This window comes from Coregonus clupeaformis, chromosome 20, assembly GCF_020615455.1.
Source record: "Coregonus clupeaformis isolate EN_2021a chromosome 20, ASM2061545v1, whole genome shotgun sequence".
NCBI lineage: Eukaryota > Metazoa > Chordata > Actinopteri > Salmoniformes > Salmonidae > Coregonus > Coregonus clupeaformis.
The window spans coordinates 44167796-44189200 of NC_059211.1; the positions used below are offsets into that span (position 1 = coordinate 44167796).

The 21405-nt window shown below is 42.9% G+C and overlaps 1 protein-coding gene across 2 annotated transcripts in view; it reads right to left on the minus strand.

The window, feature by feature from the left end:
• LOC121533473 (neurogenic locus notch homolog protein 2) overlaps nucleotides 1–21405 on the minus strand; it is a 58078-nt gene that overhangs the window by 26839 nt on the left and 9834 nt on the right. For both annotated transcript variants that reach the window (XM_045205506.1, XM_041839438.2), the window contains exon 2: nucleotides 11414–11495. In XM_045205506.1, coding sequence (XP_045061441.1) covers nucleotides 11414–11495 — 82 coding nt within the window. The remainder of the gene's footprint in view (nucleotides 1–11413; nucleotides 11496–21405) is intronic.

A 21405-nucleotide genomic window follows, 5' to 3' on the forward strand; every position in this document is an offset into this window, starting at 1 on the left:
GAGGCCAGGTCATCTGATGCAGCACTCCATCACTCTCCTTCTTGGTCAAATAGCCCTTACACAGCCTGGAGGTGTGTTTTGGGTCATTGTCCTGTTGAAAAACAAATGATAGTCCCACTTCACGCAGTCTCCTCTGAACAGTTGATGTTGAGATGTGTTTGTTACTTGAACTCTGAAGCATTTATTTGGGCTGCAATTTCTGAGGCTGGTTACTCTAATGAACTTATCCTCTGCAGCGGAGGTAACTCTGGGTCTTCCTTTCCTGTGGCGGTCCTCATGAGAGCCAGTTTCATCATAGCGCTTGATGGTTTTTGCGACTGCACTTGAAGAAACTTTCAAAGTTCTTGAAATATTCCGCATTGACTGACCTTCATGTCTTAAAGTGATGATGGACTGTCATTTCTCTTTGCTTTGAGCTGTTCTTGCCATAATATGGGCTATCTTCTGTATACCACCCCTACCATGTCACAACACAACTGATTGGTTCAAACGCATTAAGAAGGAAATAAATTCCACAAATTAACTTTTAAGAAGGCACACCTGTACTACATGATTCCATGTGTGTTATTTCATAGTTTTGATACCTTCACTATTATTCTACAATGTAGAAAATAGTCCAAAAAAAATAAAAAATAAACCTGGAATGAGTACGTGTGTCCAAACTTTGATTGAATTTAATTGGGTTTATCAAACCGGTGTTAACAAAATAAAATGTCACGGCGTCAGCGATACATAGCTGTCCTTCAGTTTTTTGTGCTCTATTCAATATACACTGAACAAAAATATAAACGCAACATATAAAGTGTTGGTCCCATGTTTCATGAGCAGATCCCAGAAATGTTCCATACACACAAAAAGCTTATTTCTCTCAAATTCTGTGTACAAATTTGTTTACATCCCTGTTAATGAGCATTTCTCCTTCGCCAAGATAATCCATCCACCTGACAGGTGTGACATATCAAGAAGCTGATTAAACAGCCTGATCATTACACAGGTGCACCTTGTGCTGGGGACAATAAAAGGCCACTCTAAAATGTGCAGTTGTGTCACACAACACAATGCCACATACAGTGGGGAAAAAAAGTATTTAGTCAGCCACCAATTGTGCAAGTTCTCCCACTTAAAAAGATGAGAGAGGCCTGTAATTTTTATCATAGGTACACGTCAACTATGACAGACAAATTGAGAAGAAAAAAATCCAGAAAATCACATTGTAGGATTTTTAATGAATTTATTTGCAAATGATGGTGGAAAATAAGTATTTGGTCACCTACAAACAAGCAAGATTTCTGGCTCTCACAGACCTGTAACTTCTTCTTTAAGAGGCTCCTCTGTCCTCCACTCGTTACCTGTATTAATGGCACCTGTTTGAACTTGTTATCAGTATAAAAGACACCTGTCCACAACCTCAAACAGTCACACTCCAAACTCCACTATGGCCAAGACCAAAGAGCTGTCAAAGGACACCAGAAACAAAATTGTAGACCTGCACCAGGCTGGGAAGACTGAATCTGCAATAGGTAAGCAGCTTGGTTTGAATAAATCAACTGTGGGAGCAATTATTAGGAAATGGAAGACATACAAGACCACTGATAATCTCCCTCGATCTGGGGCTCCACGCAAGATCTCACCCCGTGGGGTCAAAATGATCACAAGAACGGTGAGCAAAAATCCCAGAACCACACGGGGGGGACCTAGTGAATGACCTGCAGAGAGCTGGGACCAAAGTAACAAAGCCTACCATCAGTAACACACTACGCCGCCAGGGACTCAAATCCTGCAGTGCCAGACGTGTCCCCCTGCTTAAGCCAGTACATGTCCAGGCCCGTCTGAAGTTTGCTAGAGTGCATTTGGATGATCCAGAAGAGGATTGGGAGAATGTCATATGGTCAGATGAAACCAAAATAGAACTTTTTTGGTAAAAACTCAACTCGTTGTGTTTGGAGGACAAAGAATGCTGAGTTGCATCCAAAGAACACCATACCTACTGTGAAGCATGGGGGTGGAAACATCATGCTTTGGGGCTGTTTTTCTGCAAAGGGACCAGGACGACTGATCCATGTTAAGGAAAGAATGAATGGGGCCATGTATCGTGAGATTTTGAGTGAAAACCTCCTTCCATCAGCAAGGGCATTGAAGATGAAATGTGGCTGGGTCTTTCAGCATGACAATGATCCCAAACACACCGCCCGGGCAACGAAGGAGTGGCTTCGTAAGAAGCATTTCAAGGTCCTGGAGTGGCCTAGCCAGTCTCCAGATCTCAACCCCATAGAAAATCTTTGGAGGGAGTTGAAAGTCCGTGTTGCCCAGCGACAGCCCCAAAACATCACTGCTCTAGAGGAGATCTGCATGGAGGAATGGGCCAAAATACCAGCAACAGTGTGTGAAAACCTTGTGAAGACTTACAGAAAACGTTTGACCTGTGTCATTGCCAACAAAGGGTGTATAACAAAGTATTGAGAAACTTTTGTTATTGACCAAATACTTATTTTCCACCATATTTTGCAAATAAATTCATAAAAAATCCTACAATGTGATTTTCTGGAAAAAAAATTCTCATTTTGTCTGTCATAGTTGACGTGTACCTATGATGAAAATTACAGGCCTCTCTCATCTTTTTAAGTGGGAGAACTTGCACAATTGGTGACTGACTAAATACTTTTTTCCCCCACTGTATGTCTCAAGTTTTGAGGGAGTATGCAATTGGAATGCTGACTGCAGGAATGTCCACCAGAGATGTTGTCAGAGAATTGAATGTTCATTTCTCTACCATAAGCCGCATCCAACATCGTTTTAGAGAATTTGGTGTCCAACCGGCCTCACAACCGCAGACCACGTGTATGGCGTTGTGTGGGCGAGCGGTTTGCTGATGTCAACATTGTGAACAGAGTGCCCCATGGTGGCGGTGGGGTTATGGTATGGGCAGGCCTAAGCTATGGACAACAAACACAATTGCATTTTATCGATGGCAATTTGAATGCACAGAGATACCGTGACGAGATCCTGAGGCCCATTGTCATGCCATTCATTCGCTACCATCACCTCGTGTATCAGCATGATAATGCACGGCCCCATGTCGTAAGGATCTGTACACAGATCATGGCCAGCATACCAGACACCAGACATATCAGTTCTTCCATGGCCAGCATACCAGACACGTCCCGAATTGAGCATGTTTGGGTTGCTCTGGATCAACGTGTACGACAGCGTGTTCCAGTTCCCACCAATATCCAGCAACTTCTCACAGTCATTGAAGAGGAGTGGGACAACATTTGACAGTCCGCAATCAACAGCCTGATCAACTCTATGCGAAGGAGATGTGTCGCGCTGCATGAGGAAAATGGTGGTCACACCAGATTTTATTTCAATTTACTGATTTCCTTAGATGAAATGTAACTCCCTAAAATCTTTGAAATTGTTGCATGTTGCGTTTATATTTTTGTTCAGTATAATATTGCCCTTAACCGAATCAGTACCTACCCCCTGCAACAGAATAACAAGGCTGTGCATGACACACATTATTATTATGGGAGTGTCTAGGTGAAAACAGGAGAGGACCTAAAATTACTTACACTGAGTGTACAAAACATTAGGAACACCTGCTCTTTCCATGACAGACTGACCAGGTGAATCCAGGTGAAAGCCATGATCCCTTATTGATGTCACCTGTTAAATCTACTTCAATCAGTGTAGATGAATGGGAGGAAACAGGTTGAAGAAGGAATTTTAAGCCTGAAGACAACAGAGACATGGATTGTGTATGTGTGCAATTCAGAGGGTGAATGGGCAAGACAAAATATGTAAGTGCCTTTGAACAAGGTATGGTAGTAGGTGCCAGGCGCACCGGTTTGAGTGTGTCAAGAACTGCAACGCTTCTGGGTTTTTCCACGCTCAACCGTTTCCCGTGTGTATCAAGAAGCATTAGAGTCAACATGGGCCAGCATCCCTGTGGAACGCTTTCGACACCTTGTAGAGTCCATGCCCCGACGAATTGAGGCTGTTCTGAGGGCAAAACGGGGTGCTACTCAATATTAGGAAGGTGTTCCTAATGTTTGGTATACTCAGTGTCTATAATACAACAAACCATGACGGCCTGTGGAGTTTGTTCACTGAAATGTTGAACTAATTAAAAGATCTTGAACAAAAAAAGAATTTGGATAAATCATGCACAAAGCCCTACAGTCAAATACAGTCCAGACTGCTCCTCACCACACAGTTAGACTGTAGTCAGCTCTACTTTCAGGAATAACCCAGAGGTTCTGCAGCCAAACTCATCTATAGGATTCTTTGTTATCCTCCATGTGGGCTTTTTCTTTCCCTCCCTGTTTCCCTCTCTTTCTCTCAGTGCAGTTCCCTGCAGCTTTCCTCTCTCTCTTCTCGGGGTGTCAGGTTTCTACAGCTGGTTCACATTAGAGGCCCCCTGTTCAGTCCCTGCACCCCCTCTCCCTCTACCTCTGGCTCTCCGATGGCTGACCTCTCCCGGTCCTGTCCACTGGGGCGTGGGTGAGGGCTGAGGGGAGGATTTCGCCTCTCCAACTCTCTAATTTACCCCCCACCCGCTCACTGATGCCTAATAACTCTGTCATGCTCTCCTCCTCTCCTTTCTGGCCGTCACACACTGACCGGGCTGCACAAACAGAGGGTTCCTTTTCACATTTCACACTCGCCTCATTCGCTTTGGCTGGTTGGACTGGAGCGTAGGTGGACTCTGGTGCAAGTATGTAGTATTATTCTACAGTAGAAAGTAACAATTCAAAACCCCAAATGATGGTGTAGGTTGAAAATATTGGGAGATGTGTGCCTCTTTTTAGAAGATCTAGGCCAGGGGTGTCAAACTAATTTTGCCCTGGGGGCCACATTCGGTATTCAACGAGGTCCGGAGGTCCGCACTGAAAATTAGATATATTTCCTCGCCGTAAAAATTGCCCAAAAATAATCCTCTATCGATCGTTTTGGGATTTTTTTATGCTTCCCGACTATCTAGCTTTCATTTAGGTGATTATTAGCAAGAAACTGTATGAATGTAGGTCCATTATAATTTCTACACAGTTTTGATTTGGGTTTAGTCATTTGAAAGTATATTGAGCCCCCCCTCCCCAAAAAAAACAAATATATATATTTAAAAAATAAAGATGTATTTGTTATTTTTTTTACTCAAACCACCTGCGGGCCCGGTCCAGAATGACCCCCTTGGTATGTTTGACGCACCTGATCTAGGCTATAGGACACTACATGGGCATAATGGAAAAAGTATTGCTTTTCTTTCTTGGCTTCTTTACAATAAAACTCTCCCATTCCTTTTTGCTCATTCCCTTCTATGCTCTTTACTCAGAGGACATGTTAGAGTGGTATTTTTGGAAGCAAACACTCTGTCTCGTTCAGCTTCAGCTTTAACCTCTTTTCATAAAGAGAAGAAAGAAAGGCTGCAAAAACAACACGAGTGATGGGGGGAAAGGGGGAGGGGTGCGAATCGCAAGTAATTAATAGCGAGAGAAAAAGGGTGGATTGTGGGGAGACTGAAGAGAGGGAATAAAAGGCGGGAGAGAGGAGAGAAAAAGAGACTGTTGGAGGGTGGAGTCCAACGTTGGGCTGTGTGGTAAAATAGCAAACTGTATTTAAAAGCACACTCCAAAAAAATCAAGATCTGACAGACAGAAGGAGGAATCCGTTTTGAGTCTGTATGCTCCATCAGCTTTCCTCTGTTGTGTGGTGTCATATAGTTATTAAAGTCTAGGAGGCCTACATATTTCATTGAGGTCATACAACCACTTGTAGGCTCTCATCTTAAACTTCACAGGGTTAGCCTAGCTTAGCTGTCCTGGTTTCAGACTGGCTCCACCACTTCATTATTGTCATTATCACCACAGCTCTCTGTCACAGAGTCCCACATGTCACTGCAGTGTCTTGTAGGTTTAGAATCTGGTTGTTATAGTCCCCACTAATCTGTAAGGCTTCCTCCCTTTGAGGGTGAGAGTGGGTGTGTGAGGAGTGTGGGTGGACATGTGGGGGGGTGGCAGGAAGCCTTAAAAGGGACAGTCCCTCATGGCTAGCGGGCCATGTTGACAAGAGTTGGCAATGATGAATGGTCTCGTCTCCACCCGTCCTGACCCCTCCCATAGACCATACACACAGCCCCAGTCATACCCCCCCCTAACATTCACCAACACCCCCGCCGGCAGACCCCTTTCCTAGCCCTCTGTGCCAGCCACACTTCACCCCTTCCCAGCTCCACTGTCCCAGCGCCAGGCCAGCCACTCCCTAGTCTCAAGGTGCCCTTGGGCCTGGCTTTAGTCTCTTATCTGTGTGGTTCCACACTATCAATGCATCTAGTTGGGCTGTGGTGGGTAAGAGGACTGTGATGACTTCAGAGTATGGAGAGAAAAACCAACGCCTTGGGTTTGTTTCTTCAAAATCACAGGGTTTTATTGACTTAGGTTTTGGTCATGTGTTTGCCTGGCCACTCAGTGTGTGTGTTATCAGCTACTGTGATTGTGTGCGTGCTGGACTGCTGGAGTGGAGTAGAGGTATGGAGTGGAGTAGAGGAGTAGAGGTATGGAGTGGAGTGCAGTGAAAGGAGTGAGGAAGTGATTGAGCTAAAGCAGTGCTCCTCCACTCTGCTCTCCCTCCTCCTTACTGCTAGAGTTTCTGGTTCTCTCCTGTTTCACCTGAGGCTGTGTGATGCTCCATTGGGATAGGAAATCACATCATGGCTCTCTGCAGGGAAAGCATAGAATGAAAGAGGACTGACAGACATATAGACAGGGGTAGAAAGGGGGTAAGGTTAAGTCAGTGGGGCAAAGACAAGGGGTAACAGAGAGATTGAGGGACTGAGACAGAGATACAAAAAGTAGGGTGGAGGGGTTAAATGAAAAGAAAGGGAAGAGATGGTGGGAATGATGAAAAGGGGGATAAATTGAGGGAGAGAGAGAGCAAAGGATTAAGAAGCCAGGTGAGTTGTGTCCAGAGGCATCTAGCCCGGCAGACTGAGGGATGATTGACAGACAGTCAGTGATGAGTGAGGAGCAGTGACAGGGTCATTTCTCTCTCTCCTTTCTCCTCTCCTGCCCCCTCTCTCCCCTCCCCACCGCTCATCAACGACGAGCTTGCTCTGAGATACTCTCCTCAAATTACTGCTAAAGAGACATCCTCCTTTCTTTACCTCCTCTTTCTTCCTCCCTCTGCCCCAAGGCAAATTCTACCTGTCAGGTCAAACAAACTACTACACACACTAAACTCTCTATCCAGAAAGGGAGAGCAAGAGGAGATAGAAGGAGAAATCATCCGTTTGCACCATGGCACTGCAATAGACAAAGGGATTTTGTTCAGGAAAGAAAAAAAGTTTGGATGCCATCACTCTCGCCCTAGGGTTGCTGTGCTCAGTCAGGTACTAGGCTCTAGTATCTTGTGAAAGTTCCTAAAAACAGGAATATCGTCCAACGGCCATTCTCTTTGGGCCTTATTGGTGTAGCGTAGCTTATGTTTTCTAAATCTTAAGATCAACACTGTGCTGTGACATATAGGTACACTTGGGCCCAGGCTCAATGGACAGGCGACACACAAAACACACAGCAGTGACACACGCCTCTTTCACACACCCTGGCTGAAGGTTTGTAGTCCCACCGGTCCAACAGCTTCAACACACCCTATTCTGCCAGCCAGCCAGCCTCTCCCTCCCAGATTCTGCCAGCCATCCTCTCCCTCCCAGACTCATCTCTCTCATACATCCCCAGTAAGCAAAAAGATAGACAGAGAGGAGTGCACTGCAATGAAAAAGCATTACTAAGCATCAGCTGAATGTGCCCCTATCTCCTTCTCTGTATCCTCCTGTTCCCTTTGCACAAAAGCCAACTGGCAGCCATCAATCCATCTTCGAGCACATTTCAGCCTGCCTCCCTCGTCCCCCGCCGGTGTCCAGCCTTGTCCTAAAGACAGCATGTCAACACAACAGTAGTCATCATAATTAACTCTCTCACCCCTGGGCTGCTCCATAGTCCATAATTACACTTGTCTTGGGGGGGGTTTAGGCTGCTGTTTACTTTTCACGGCTTGCCTTTTAATATGTTGGAAGTCTAATAAACACATAATGGGATTTTCACACAATGACTCTTTTGAGTTCGGCCGACGGGCGGGCAGGAGGGAAGGAGCCGGGACTGTGTGACGACGGCACATAGACTGACTGGTTAATCAGTCTAACAGTTGCCCTGCTCTCGGTCACCTGACTGGCCTTGGACTGAAAGACTCCTCTCTTCAGGAGGAGCAGCCGCTGCCAGGCCCCAGCCTTCACATACTCAACTGTCTGCTGCTACCGTTATCCTCATAGACATTCAATATGGGACAAAGGAGTATATTTATATTTTTAGATAATAGAGAAGAGGGACAAACTCGAATGTTGAAACTTCCCTCTGGGGCAGTCAATGCCAGTTACTCAATAGTCACCCTTAAAACCAGTGTGTGTGACTCAAGCTCAAGTTCAGTGTTCTTTTCCTTTGGCTCACTCATCCTCCTATTCGCTCTCATTAAAACCACTGATGGTAAAAACCTACGCCTAGTTCAAGGTCAGTGTCATGTTCTAGAACAGGGGAGGACACATAATGGACTCCATACACCTGTAGAGTAACATACACTATATATACAATAGTATGTGGACACCCCTTCAAATTAGTGGCTTCGGCTAGTTCAGCCACACCCGTTGCTGACAGGTGTATAAAATCGAGCACACAGCCATAGACAAACATTGGAAGTAGAATGGCCCTAATGAAGAGCTCAGTGACTTTCAACGAGGCATCGTCATAGGATGCCACCTTTCCAACAAGTCAGTTTGTCAAATTTCTGCCCTGCTAGAGCTGCCCCGGTCAACTGTAAATGCTGTTATTGTGAATTGGAAACGTCTAGGAGCAACAATGGCTCAGCCGCAAAGTGATAGACCTCACAAGCTCACAGAAAGGGACCAGCGAGTGCTGAAGTGCGTACAAATCGTCTGTCTTCGGTTGCAACACTCACTACTGAGTTCCAAACTGCCTCTGGAAACTACGTCAGCACAATAACTGTTTGTCGGGAACTTCATGAAATGGGTTTCCATGGCAGAGCAGCCGCACACAAGCCTAAGATCATCATGCACAATGCCAAGCGTCGGCTGGAGTGGTGTAAAGCTCGCCGCCATTGGACTCTGGAGCAGTGGAAACACGTTCTCTGGAGTGATGAATCACGCTTCACCATCTGGCAGTCCGACGGACGAATCTGGGTTTGGCAGATGCCAAGAGACGCAACCTGCTCCAATGCATAGCATGAACTGTAAAGTTTGGTGGAGGAGGAATAATGGTCTGGGGCTGTTTTTCATGGTTTTGGCTAGACTCCTTACTTCCAGTGAAGGGAAATCTTAACGCTACAGCATCCAATAACATTCTAGACGATTCTGTGCTTCCAAATTTGTGGCAACAGTTTGGGGAAGGCCCTTTAATGTTTCAGCATGACAATGCCCCCGTGCACAAAGCGAGGTCCATACAGAAATGGTTTGTAGAGATCGGTGTGGAAGAACTTGACTGGCCTGCACAGAGCCCTGACCTCATCGAACACCTTTGGGATGAATTGGAACGCTGACTGCAAGCCAGGCATAATCGCCCAACATCAGCGCCCAACCTCACTAATGCTCATGGCTGAATGGAAGCAAGTACCCGCAGCAATGTTCCAACATCTAGTGGAAAGCCTTCCCAGAAGAGTGGAGGCTGTTATAGCAGCAAAGGGGGGACCAACTCCATATTAATGCCCATGATTTTGGAATGAGATGTTCGACGAGCAGGTGTCCACATACTTTTGGTCATGTATTGTATTTGCCTTGCAGCTGAATTGAAAACATTGATTATAGCCTAGATGTTTTCTATTTATTTTGGAAGCAGCAAACCTTTCAGATTCCACAGGTCTGGGAACAGAAACAGTGTGAGATTCACATCCCATTAAATGAAACGTAATAGGTTCATGACCCAGCTGTGTGCTTCCATAATTGCTGATCAGATTGGGAGTATCTTTCTCTGCTAAGTAAGGTCATAATTACAAACACGTTCAAAGGCATTAGGCTTAAGCCTATATCATGACAAACCTAAATACCCACAGACCTTAACAGAACAAGGCAATTCCATGGTAACAGTGACACAGACTCAGATTTTCTCTTTAAAATGTATGTCAAACAAAAACCAATGATTGCAAAGTTAAACAAACCATACAACTTTAAGCAAAAGGTCTACTTAACAATTTCCAATGAAAATTAGGTAACACTTTACTTGACACCCAGCATCATAGCATGTTATGACACGGCCATAACCATGTCATATGTCATAACAGCTGACATAACTTGTCATAACCTGTCATAATATGGTCATAACACTGTCACGACATTATTTAGACCTGTTGTGACATTTATTGCATTATTTTATGGCTGGTAATGACACCTACAAAAGAGTGTTAAAACCACCAAACCTACCACACAAGGAAAAACATTCCATTACACCATAACCTACTTGTCAACAGTATGTTTATGTTATATACATTTTTCAGAAATTGACCATATTAAATTATCATTGTAATTGCGCACACATTGATGTCAGACATGCACCTACCCCAATGCACCTTTCAGGAGCAAGACAAGACACCCTCTTTTTGACTAATGACTGACATAAGGACATGTACGTGATAGGCCTATCTGGCTTATATGATTATGCTGGTCATAATGCTTCTTGACAGTGTCATAAAGTGTATTTTCTTAGTCCAAGTAAAGTGACACAGGATGGTCATAATGATGGAGTTGGTGTCATGCAAAGCCACGCAGTCGTGGGTGAATATGGAGTACAGCAGAGGGCTGAGGACACACCCCTGCGGGGCCCCTGTGTTAAGAGAAGAACTTGAAGAACAGTGCAGATGCAAAGTTTGTTAACAGAATGACGGTTAGTGCTGTTTGTGTCGTCATTCTGTTATCAAACTTTGCATCTGCACTGTTCTTCAAGTAAATGTGTTTTTGTAACATTTTCTGTGGAAATTGTTTAACTTTGCAATCATTGGTTTCTGTTTCACATACATTTGAAAGTGAAAAGTCTGAGTTTTAGTGTCACTCTGTTAACGTGGAATTGCCCAACATTAAAAAGCAATACCCTATCTGGATTTAGACAGTGAATGATAGCGTTACCATTGAATACAGTGGCAGTCTTTATTCATTTGGTATCAACGACTTGGGAGATCCCCCGAGATCTCTTTAAAAACACAGCATGGAGGTGGAGGTATATGTTTTGGTGGTGCTCTCAGTATTGGTATTAGTCAGTGTTTCCAGTGCCTGTGGAAAGATGGGGTTTGATTTGACCCTTGGGTTGGGATGGTCCTGGACTCAACAACCAGCTGAGGGGTTCCTCCTCGGCCAAGCCAGTCTTACCTGCAGTATCCTGTGCCATTGGTGAAGGTGACACACGTAGCATTGTTCACACATGGCTTAACAGCATCCAGACACTGAAGAGCTGTAACAGACAGGAATACAACACATCAGTCAAGAATAGGGTTTAATGGTGGGAACCAGGTTACCACAATTTACTGGGATATTCCACCCAAACCCACTCCCTTTCCCGGGATAAATAATTGCCAGAAACCGGTAAATTATAATACATTATTTCTATGAACAGCATGATATGAAATGGAAATTATATTAAATTAATGTCTAAAATCGGTCATCATTCGGCCTTCTCTTCTTTCTGCATGATCAATAATCAACGCTCAGGGTGTGTGTGCGCCCGTTGTTGTAGCCTACCGTATTTACACAAAGTCGCCCTTAATTCAAAGTGCACGCATTGTTTATGCTGAAACTGTACACGCAACCTTTAATTCCAGTTAATACGGTAACAAAATTGGCTCCAACTTTTGAGCTATAGGTAGGCCTACCTGCTTTTATTCATTTTAAAAATGTAATCTTCGTGGCAAAGCTTTACTCAAATTAATGCAGAGGCCGAATGCAAAACCTACCTGCTGAAAATCCTGTCTAAGGAATTCAGCCTGTTTGAAGCAACAAACTCCATGGAGGCCGAGAGATCCTTCTCAGTCTGCAGCCAATTTGAGGAAGATCAGAAACCGCCCAATTCCAGGAAGCATTGATGCACTGTGCTTTTTTGAGAGCCCACTTCAGCAGACAAAAATAAAAAGATAAACAGATACGGCCTAGGACAATTATTTTGTTTGTTTGTTTGCTAGCTACAGGGTAGGCCTACCAGGTTATTTTATGTAGCCTATAGCCTAAGTTTGTATATAGAATGTTATTCTACATTTGTTTGGCTGGGTCTTGAGAATCAGTCAGCTACAATTACAGTTACTTACAATTATAGTTGCTCTGTTTCTGACCATGTCTGTTTTTCATGTTGAAAAATAATGCGAGAACCGGGTGTCTTTTAATGAACTCGAATTGAACAAGCAAGTTTTATGAAGATGTTTGTTTTTCTTTCTTGAATAAAAGTAATAATGGAAAATAATAATTGCTGGGTCTTGACTTGTTTATTTTATTTTATAGTCCACTTTGTGTAGCCAAAAGGCTCACGTTTCATTTATTTTATGCTGTGACTAAATAAACATTTAAAAACAAAACCTTGCGATATGATCATTTACTTTATTGCTAGAAATAGGCCTACCATTGACTTTTAGGCTAACGAATGATAACTAATTGTAACGAATGGAATAATTAAATGTTCGCTTTTATGTCAAATATAGCCTACCTTAGAATGGCACATGATTCACGGCGGATTTCGATTTGTGGGCAATTGATCAACCACAGCACTATCCATGATGCTGAATCTCCGCTACAGCTTATTTGTTTGATTAGCAGAGAATCAGATATGTTCCCTCTGACAGAATCACCACAATAAGCGAAGTAAGAACAAACACAACCTTCCCAAATTCCCCCGATAGCCAGGTGCAAGGGCAGAGAAAAGGACCAAGCTGCAATTTTCAGTCTAAGGTAGGCTAAAACTAATTTAAAGATTCACTAGACTGTAAAAACCTCATAATATTTTACCAATCGGCCAACAGTGCTTCATTGGCCTGTTAAAACTAGGCTACATCAACAACAACAACAACAACATTTGCTCGTATTATATGCTTTTAAATAGCATTTGCACTTTGAATGGGAATATCGGGAAGCCCAGTAATTTCTTGCAGATTTCTCGGGAAGGAAAATATGTAGAACACGCAACATGATAAACAACGTTATTGATCCTTTTCAATAGGCCTTCCTCTATCTATTTATTCAGAACCCTCTTGAAAACATACACTATATATACAAAAGTATGTGGACACCCCTTCAAATTAGTGAATTCGGCTATTTCAGCCACACCCGTTGCTGACAGGTGTATAAAGTTGAGCACACAGCCATACAATCTCCATAGACAAAAATTGGCAGTAGCATAGCCTTACTGAAGAGCTCAGTGACTTGGCACCATCATAGGATGCCACCTTTCCAACAAGTCAGTCTGCCCTGCTAGAGCTGCCCCAGTCAACTGTAAGTGCTGTTATTGTAAAGTGGAAACGTCTAGGAGCAACAACGGCTCAGCTTCAAAGTGGTAGGCCACAGAACGGGAAACCGAGTTCTGAAGCACGTAAAAATCGCCTGTCCTCGGTTTGCAACACTCACTACCTAGTACCAAACTTCCTCTGGGAGAAACATCAGCACAATAACTGTTCGTCAGGGGGCTTCATGAAATGGGTTTCCATGGCCGAGCAGCTGCACACAAGCCTAAGATCACCATGCGCAATGCTAAGCGTCAGCTGGAGTGGTATAAAGCTCGCCGCCATTGGACTCAGCAGTAGAAACACGTTCTCTGGAGTGATGAATCACGCGTCACCATCTGGCAGTCCGATGGACGAATCTGGGTTTGGCGGATGCCAGGAGAACGCTACCTGTCCCAATGCATAGTGCCAACTGTAAAGTTTGGTGGAGGAGGAATAATGGTCTGGGGCTGTTTTTCATGGTTCAGGTTAGGCCCCTTAGTTCCAGTGAAGAGAAATCTTAACGATACAGCATACAACAACATTCTAGATGATTCTGTGCTTCCAACTTTGTGGCAACAGTTTGGGGAAAGCCCTTTCCTGTTTCAGCATGACAATGCTTCCGAGCACAAAGCGAGGTCCATACAGAAATGGTTTGTCGAGATCGGGGTGGAAGAACTTGACTGGCCTGCACAGAGCCCTGACCTTAACCCCATCGAACACCTTTGGAATGAATTGGAACGCGGACTGCGAGCCAGGCCTAATCACCCAACATCAGTGCCTGACCTCACTAATGCTCTTATTGCTGAATGGAAGCAAGTCCCCGCAGCAATGTTCCAACATCTAGTGGAAATCCTTCCCAGAAGAGTGGAGGCTGTTATAGCAGCAAAATGGGGGACCAACCCCATATTAATGGCCATGATTTTGGAATGAAGTGTTCAACAAGCAAGTGTCCACATACTTTTGATCATGTAGTGTAGATCTAATTATCCTAATATATAGTTCAGTCTTATGCCATCCAAACTCATGCATATCTCACCAGTACTGCAAACCCAACCCCAGGGGATCATAGCAACATAGGAAACTACTAGAGCCAGATAGGTCAGCCAGTGAACATGCAGCAGACAGAGACATCAGTGAGCCTTAATTGAGACCACAAAGCTCATCTATCTGACTGCCAGTCAGACACTCAGGCCCAAACACATCCTCTATTGTGTGGTAAGGATGCAACCAGAGATGGAACTCAAGTGGTCCTGATGCATACCAGGTGGTGGGACATGCCAAACAGAATGATGATGTTAGTTGCCAATATCAATTTTCAAATTTAATATGTGGGCTGATAGTGTTGATTAAACTCAAGGTATGAAAAAGGCTGACAGCATTTCAGATCACCATGTATCCACCATTCTAAAAATGTGGATTTTTAACAGGAAGGAACAGAAAATGCGTTTGTGAAAATCTTTTGCTGCTAGAAAGACAACGTTAAAAAAGCCTTTTTCATTGATGCCTAATTTAATGTGGTCTAAGTCTTTGCCTGGGGTTCACTGCCATGATCAACCAGTGGACGAGTCACTGCCGAAAAAAGAGAAGGGTGCTCTTTCCAGGAAGACAGAGGGCAGGTCAGACGACTTCACAGCAACGCCAACCCTCGTGTGACAGGACCGTCAACACTGCACAGGAAGTGTGCTCAGCGTTAACACTAGTTCCTGTGACAAGACTGTCACATATTGTATGCATACCATTCTGAAAGCAATTACATGACATGACATACAAATCCAGAGCTACTACCACTTTAAAGGACAAGCAGAGTTCTTTGTCAAAAACATTTTGAACAACTGAGTGATGGTTGGAGGACAAAGAAGGAAATCAGACTGAGGTCCAAGAATCAATAGATAGAAACTCAGTCCATCATAGTGGTTATTAGTTAATATGAACAACTGTGATAAACACAACCACACTAGGGTAATTCACAAATACACAAAAATTGAATTGCACTTAAAATGTATGCCAAACAAAAAACACTGATTTCAAAGTTTAAAAAACAAACTCTATGCACAAGGACTACTTTTAACAATTTACACAAACATTTTACATAAACACATTTACTGGAAGAAATGTGCAGATGCAAAGTTTGATAACAGAATTTCGGTAAAATCTCCCTCCGTTCTTTGTGTCCACATTTTCAAAAAAAATCTTAAATATCTGCTCCGAATTGATATTCAATGATGTCTGCAGAAAGAATGGGGTGTCAGCTATGACATGACAAATTGAATTTGAAAAAATATATATTATGGATTATAATTATGGATATGAATGTTATTCTCTTCACGGTGATGTATCCTGAACAGGTACACAAAAGGTATATAGATATGTGATATATTCTTTGCATATTTGGGTATTATTCTACACACTGGCTATTATTTTAATGAGCTCTGCCCCAAAGCAAGACCAAATTTGGTTGGTCCGGACCAAATCTGAACCAATCATGTTTCACAAGTTTGGACATCAAAGTACAGCACAGTAGAGTTCTGTAACGGACTTTCTGCAATTGAATTGGCTACCATGGGAAATCATAGTAGTCACAAACCACAGTTGGGTTCACAGGTTTGGACAACACAGTAGAGTACAGTACAGTAAAAAATATATATATTTCAGTACACCACAGAACAGTAGAGTTCAGTACAGTATAGCTCAGTACAGTAAAGCTATACTGAACTCTACAGAACTATACTTTACTTTTCTGTACTCTACTGTGCTGTACTGAAATATACATTCATTTACTGTACTGTACTCTACTGTGTTGTACTGTGCTGTCCAAACTTGTGAACCCAACTGTGGTTTGTGACTACTATGATTTCCCATGGTAGCCAATTCAATTGCAGAAATTCCGTTACAGATTTTGGGGGAAATTCAGTTTTAATCAATTAATAAATCATAAACAAAATGTATATCAGTAAAAACACTATAGTTGATAGGTCTACCTTTACTTGTTACTTCTGTGAACTTTCATTATCCTCCCTTCTCATGAGGGAGAGAAATCTGAAAATATCTTAAAGCTCACACACACCGGTAGGATTGTCAAATGTTTGCCTGCCGACAGTACTTAGCACCTCTGAACAGTGTTGGCAGTCAATCTCTTTTGTGTTCACACAGCAAAGACCTTGGAAGTCGTCAGCCATTCAGCCTTGTTAAAATACTCCAAACCAGAAAGTGGCAGTAGCGTTGTTTGGCAATGCATGTCTGTGTTGCTTATGGTGTAGATTCCAAGCTAGCTGCACTAATGTTGCTATTTTGTAGAACACCCTTTTTGATACTAGCCAGATGGCCACAGCTAGATAACTACCCAGCAAGATCACGAATAAACCATTTTATTCACTCTTCACAAATCCCATACTGCCAGTGCCAGCCCTTAGCTAAATGTTTAGTTAGCTAAGGACACTGCACTAACTAACTCGGCAGCTGTTTAATGGAAACTAATTCATTGTGATTGAATTATAATGTCAATACTAGCTACAGTGGTTAGCTAGCTTGGAGGAAGTATTTAGTGTTGTGTGCATTGCGTCTGTGCACTTGGCTAGCTACCATCCCATAGCCTTCATTGAATATGAAGTGTGACTGACTCATCTGTGGATGTACGGAGAAAATGCACTCTTTTTTGTTGGGTCCCCCATGTGTGGGTTCGTGCTCTCTCTGATTGGCTCAAACTCAAGTTGTTGGCCACTGACGAGCTTTGCGATTCTACAAGTAGAAACGGTAGGTTCATCGCGACCAGGACGGCACACAGCAGGTACCGCTTTTGTTCTAGCAAGATAATTATCCCACTGTGATAAGTTCTATCAGTAGTGAGATTCTCAGTGTGTTTCATGCTTAAAAGATATGTGGGTTTTTGGTAACAGAATTTCAAGGCACAAGGCAATGTTTCTTAAACTTACAGAAGGCAGAAAATTGTATTCAAAACGAATTATAAAAAAGTGTTGATATTAGTTAGCAGGGGTCTTTACTTCAACATTATTGTGTTTTGATGTATTTCTCTAATACCATTTAAGACTTTTTCTGGTAGATGTTTTCTAAGATCCCTTTTCCATCTCTTTGATCAGAAATGGTTGAAAAATGTATATATCCCTTCATAAAAAATAAATAAAAACTTTGGTTTCATTTGAAACCCATTTTAAAGTTAACACATTAATAACATGTGACATTTTTAATGCGGTTCATATTTTTGAAACCCATAATCGCGTTGCAATTTCTTCCCTTTTTTTAAGCACAAGCGTTTTCGCTCTGACCTTTAAGCGCAACACACAACACGCTCTGTGCCATGTGCAGTCAGTGTGCAGTCAGTCTCAGTTGCGCCGTCTGTCTTTATTGTGGTGCAAAGCGCAGCTTTAGTGACAATTTGGAAGGAAAACTTACAGAAAGTTCAACCATAAACACATTCCCATGGGTTTCTTTAGATAAAAGCAAAAACTTCATTTGTCCAGAAGTAGATAGCTCTTTATGCTAACATTAGCTAGCTAGCTAACCAAAAGCACGTTTACAATGCCATGGCTGAATGCCTCTTGATGCAACTAACTTCCCACAATGATTTAAAAATCATAACAGGAAATCAATTCCATTTAGCTACTGTTTTTGTTGTAGTTCTCAGATCAAAAGATTTAAGCAAGTGATCCCAATTCCAGTAGTAGCAGCTTGTGACTAGTTAATGTTGAAGAACATGGATAAGTAGCCTAGGCTAGATCTAATAGCTGTGTTATATTTTACATGAACTCAGACCTGTTAAAAGCTGTACATGTTACAGTGACTTTTGTGTTGTTTAAGGTGAAAATGCCATAAAAAACATTCTAATAGTTTATTTTGTGTTTCTTTCCCTTACAATCAAAACATATACTGAACAAAAAGTGTTGGTCCCATGTAAAGTGTTGGTCATCAAAGTATGATCCCAGAAATGTTCCATATGCACAAAAAGCTTATTTTGCACAAATTTGTTTACATTCCAAATTTGTTTACATCCCTGTTAGTGAGCATTTCTCCTTTGCCAAGACAATCCACCCCTGTCTGACAGGTGTGGCATAGAAAGAAGCTGATTAAACAGCATAATCATTACACAGGTGCAATTGGCGTGCAATTGGCCTGCTGACTGCAGGAATGTCCACCAGAGCTGTAGCCAGATAATTTAATGTTAATTTATTTACCATAAGCTGCCTCCAATGTTGTTTTAGAGAATTTGGCAGTACATCCAACCGGCCTCACAACCGCAGACCACGTTTAACCACGCCAGCCCAGGACCTCCACATCCGGCTTCTTCACCAGCGGGATCGTCTGAGACCAGCCACCCGGACAGCTGATGAAACTGTGGGTTAGCACAACGGAATAGTTTCTGCACAATCTGTCAGAAACCGTCTCAGGGAAGATCATCTGCGTGCTCGTCGTCCTTACCAGGGTCTTGACCTGACTGCAGTTCGGCGTCGTAACCCGTTTCAACTGTACCGGGCAGATGGCAGACAGCGTGTATGACGTCGTGTGGGCGAGTGGTTTGCCCTATGTCAACGCTGTGAACAAAGTGCCCCATGGTGGTGGTGGGATTATGGTATGGGCAGGCATAAGCTACGGACAACGAACACAATTGTATTTTATCAATGGCAATTTGAATGCACAGAGATACCATGATGAGATCCGGAGGCCCATTGTCGTGCCATTCATCTGCCGCCATCACCTCATGTTTCAGCATGATAATGCACAGCCCTGTGTCGCAAGGATCTGTAAACAATTCCTGGAAGCTGAAAATGTCACAGTTCTTCCATGGCTTGCATACTCACCAGACGTTACCAATTGAGCATGTTTGGGATGCTCTGGATTGATGTGTACGACAGTGTGTTCCAGTTCCCGCCAATATCCAGCAACTTCACACAGTCATTGAAGAGGAGTGGGACACCATTCCACAGGCCACAATCAACAGCCTGATCAACTCTATGCGAAGGAGATGTGTCGCGCTGCATGAGGCAAATGGTGGTCACACCATATACTGACTGGTTTTCTGATCCACGCCCCGACCTTGTTGCATGTTACGTTTATATTTTTGTTCAGTGTAGTATGCCTATAACTCAATGCACTGCTTTTTAAATGGAAAATTGTTTATTTAGGGCCCAAATTCAAAAATTGCGCTTAATCACGATTAACTAATGCCATTAACTCAATTAAGTATTTTCATTGTTTGATAGCCCTAGTCCTTTTACATGGAAATTACCCCTACCATTTAGAGCAACTGAATGAGCCTGGAACACCTGAGGCAAAAACACACACTCATCTCATGAGGCCAGTGAATGTCAGCTGACATATCAGACCAGATACTGCTGTACTGCATACAACTATGCTGTGATATCATGTGTGACTTTGCATGATAACTGACCATGAAAATAATACCCCTATTATTCATGCAACTAGACAGGAAGACATCACAGATCACACTGAGGTCACTCTCTGTCTGGATCCTTCACTTTTGTCCCCATGTGAATGATGATTCAAGGCTGATCCTAACTTGTGATAACTTAGTGTACATGTGCATTAACCGCAGATAGGCATAAATAAGCTATTATCAATGGGATATTTGCAAGAAAATGCATATCAAAACATTTACAAAATGATATGCTAGGCCTATTAGCCTTCTTGTGACAGAAATACACTTGGAAGCCCTACGGCCACAGACATACTTTTCCTGTGCCGTCTCATTTGTGGTCATTGTGGTTATAAAAGAGGGGCCAAAAATATGGACATGATTGAACAGTGAAATTCGTGTCTGGGGCTCCACTCTCTCTACAGACATTGGCTCATTAATAGGAAATACTTCAGTAAAAACTGCTCAAGCCAGCTACCACGTTGATCCAAAATTCATAACCTTTTAGACACGAAGGAGAAAAATCGACAGAAAGCAGGAAGTAGAAAATAAAGGGGTAAAGAAACAGAAAGCAAAAAGACAAGAGAAAAACAGCGGACAATGGGGAACTGAGTAGGAGGACAGAAGAAATAGCAAAGTATAGCGACAAGAAAGAGCGCTAAAAAGAGCAACAGAGAAAGTTGGGAAGGCGAGAGTGACCGAGTAAGCAGCAGTGCTCTTTCCCCTGACTGGTTTGAAAAGCTCTGCATACATGCTGTCCAAATGCCAGGCCAGTGTTTCCCCTATATTCATTTAGCAGTGGTTGGTAAAACGTTTTCAGTGTAAACTTAAAACGACTAAAAGCAGAAGAAAATGTAGAAAATATAATTTTTAAATAAGGTCTTTGAGAACTAACAATCACAAAATAAAAACTACAGTCAGGGATAATCTAAAATTCTAAAAATGTCATGGCATGGGTCCCCCATTGATTTTGTTATAATGTTTGAGTCACTCAGATAGCATAAGAACACGGCATAAGCCATGGTGAAATGTGTAGAATTGCAGGAAACATAGCTTTAAAACTGTATAATTTTCTCTCTACCCATAGCAAAAAGTGTAGAATTTCAGGAAATTAGCTCTTTGTCTCTCTGTGGCCAAGAGGCCAGTCTCAAAACAATTCGGTTGGAGACTGCGCAATTGGCCATGCCCACTATACCAAGCTAACTTTGCCACCACTGCTGAAAATCCTAGGGGAAACACTGCAGGTGCAATGATCTCACGGGATTTGGGATGGGCTGCCACTAATTACTTCATTTCCATTCTGAAGCAGGTAGGTCTGACCCCAATTAGTCGACTGGTCGATTGTTTGGTCGTTAGGCTGTCGGTCGACCGAGATTGTTTTAGTCCAGCAGTATATATTTGTGCCCATCTCAGTGAACCAATATATTGCTGAGGCGTAGACTAAAAGCCAATTTATGCTTGATCCATTAATGTGGTCGGAGGCTCCATATGGAGGGTGTGACGCAATTGCGGAG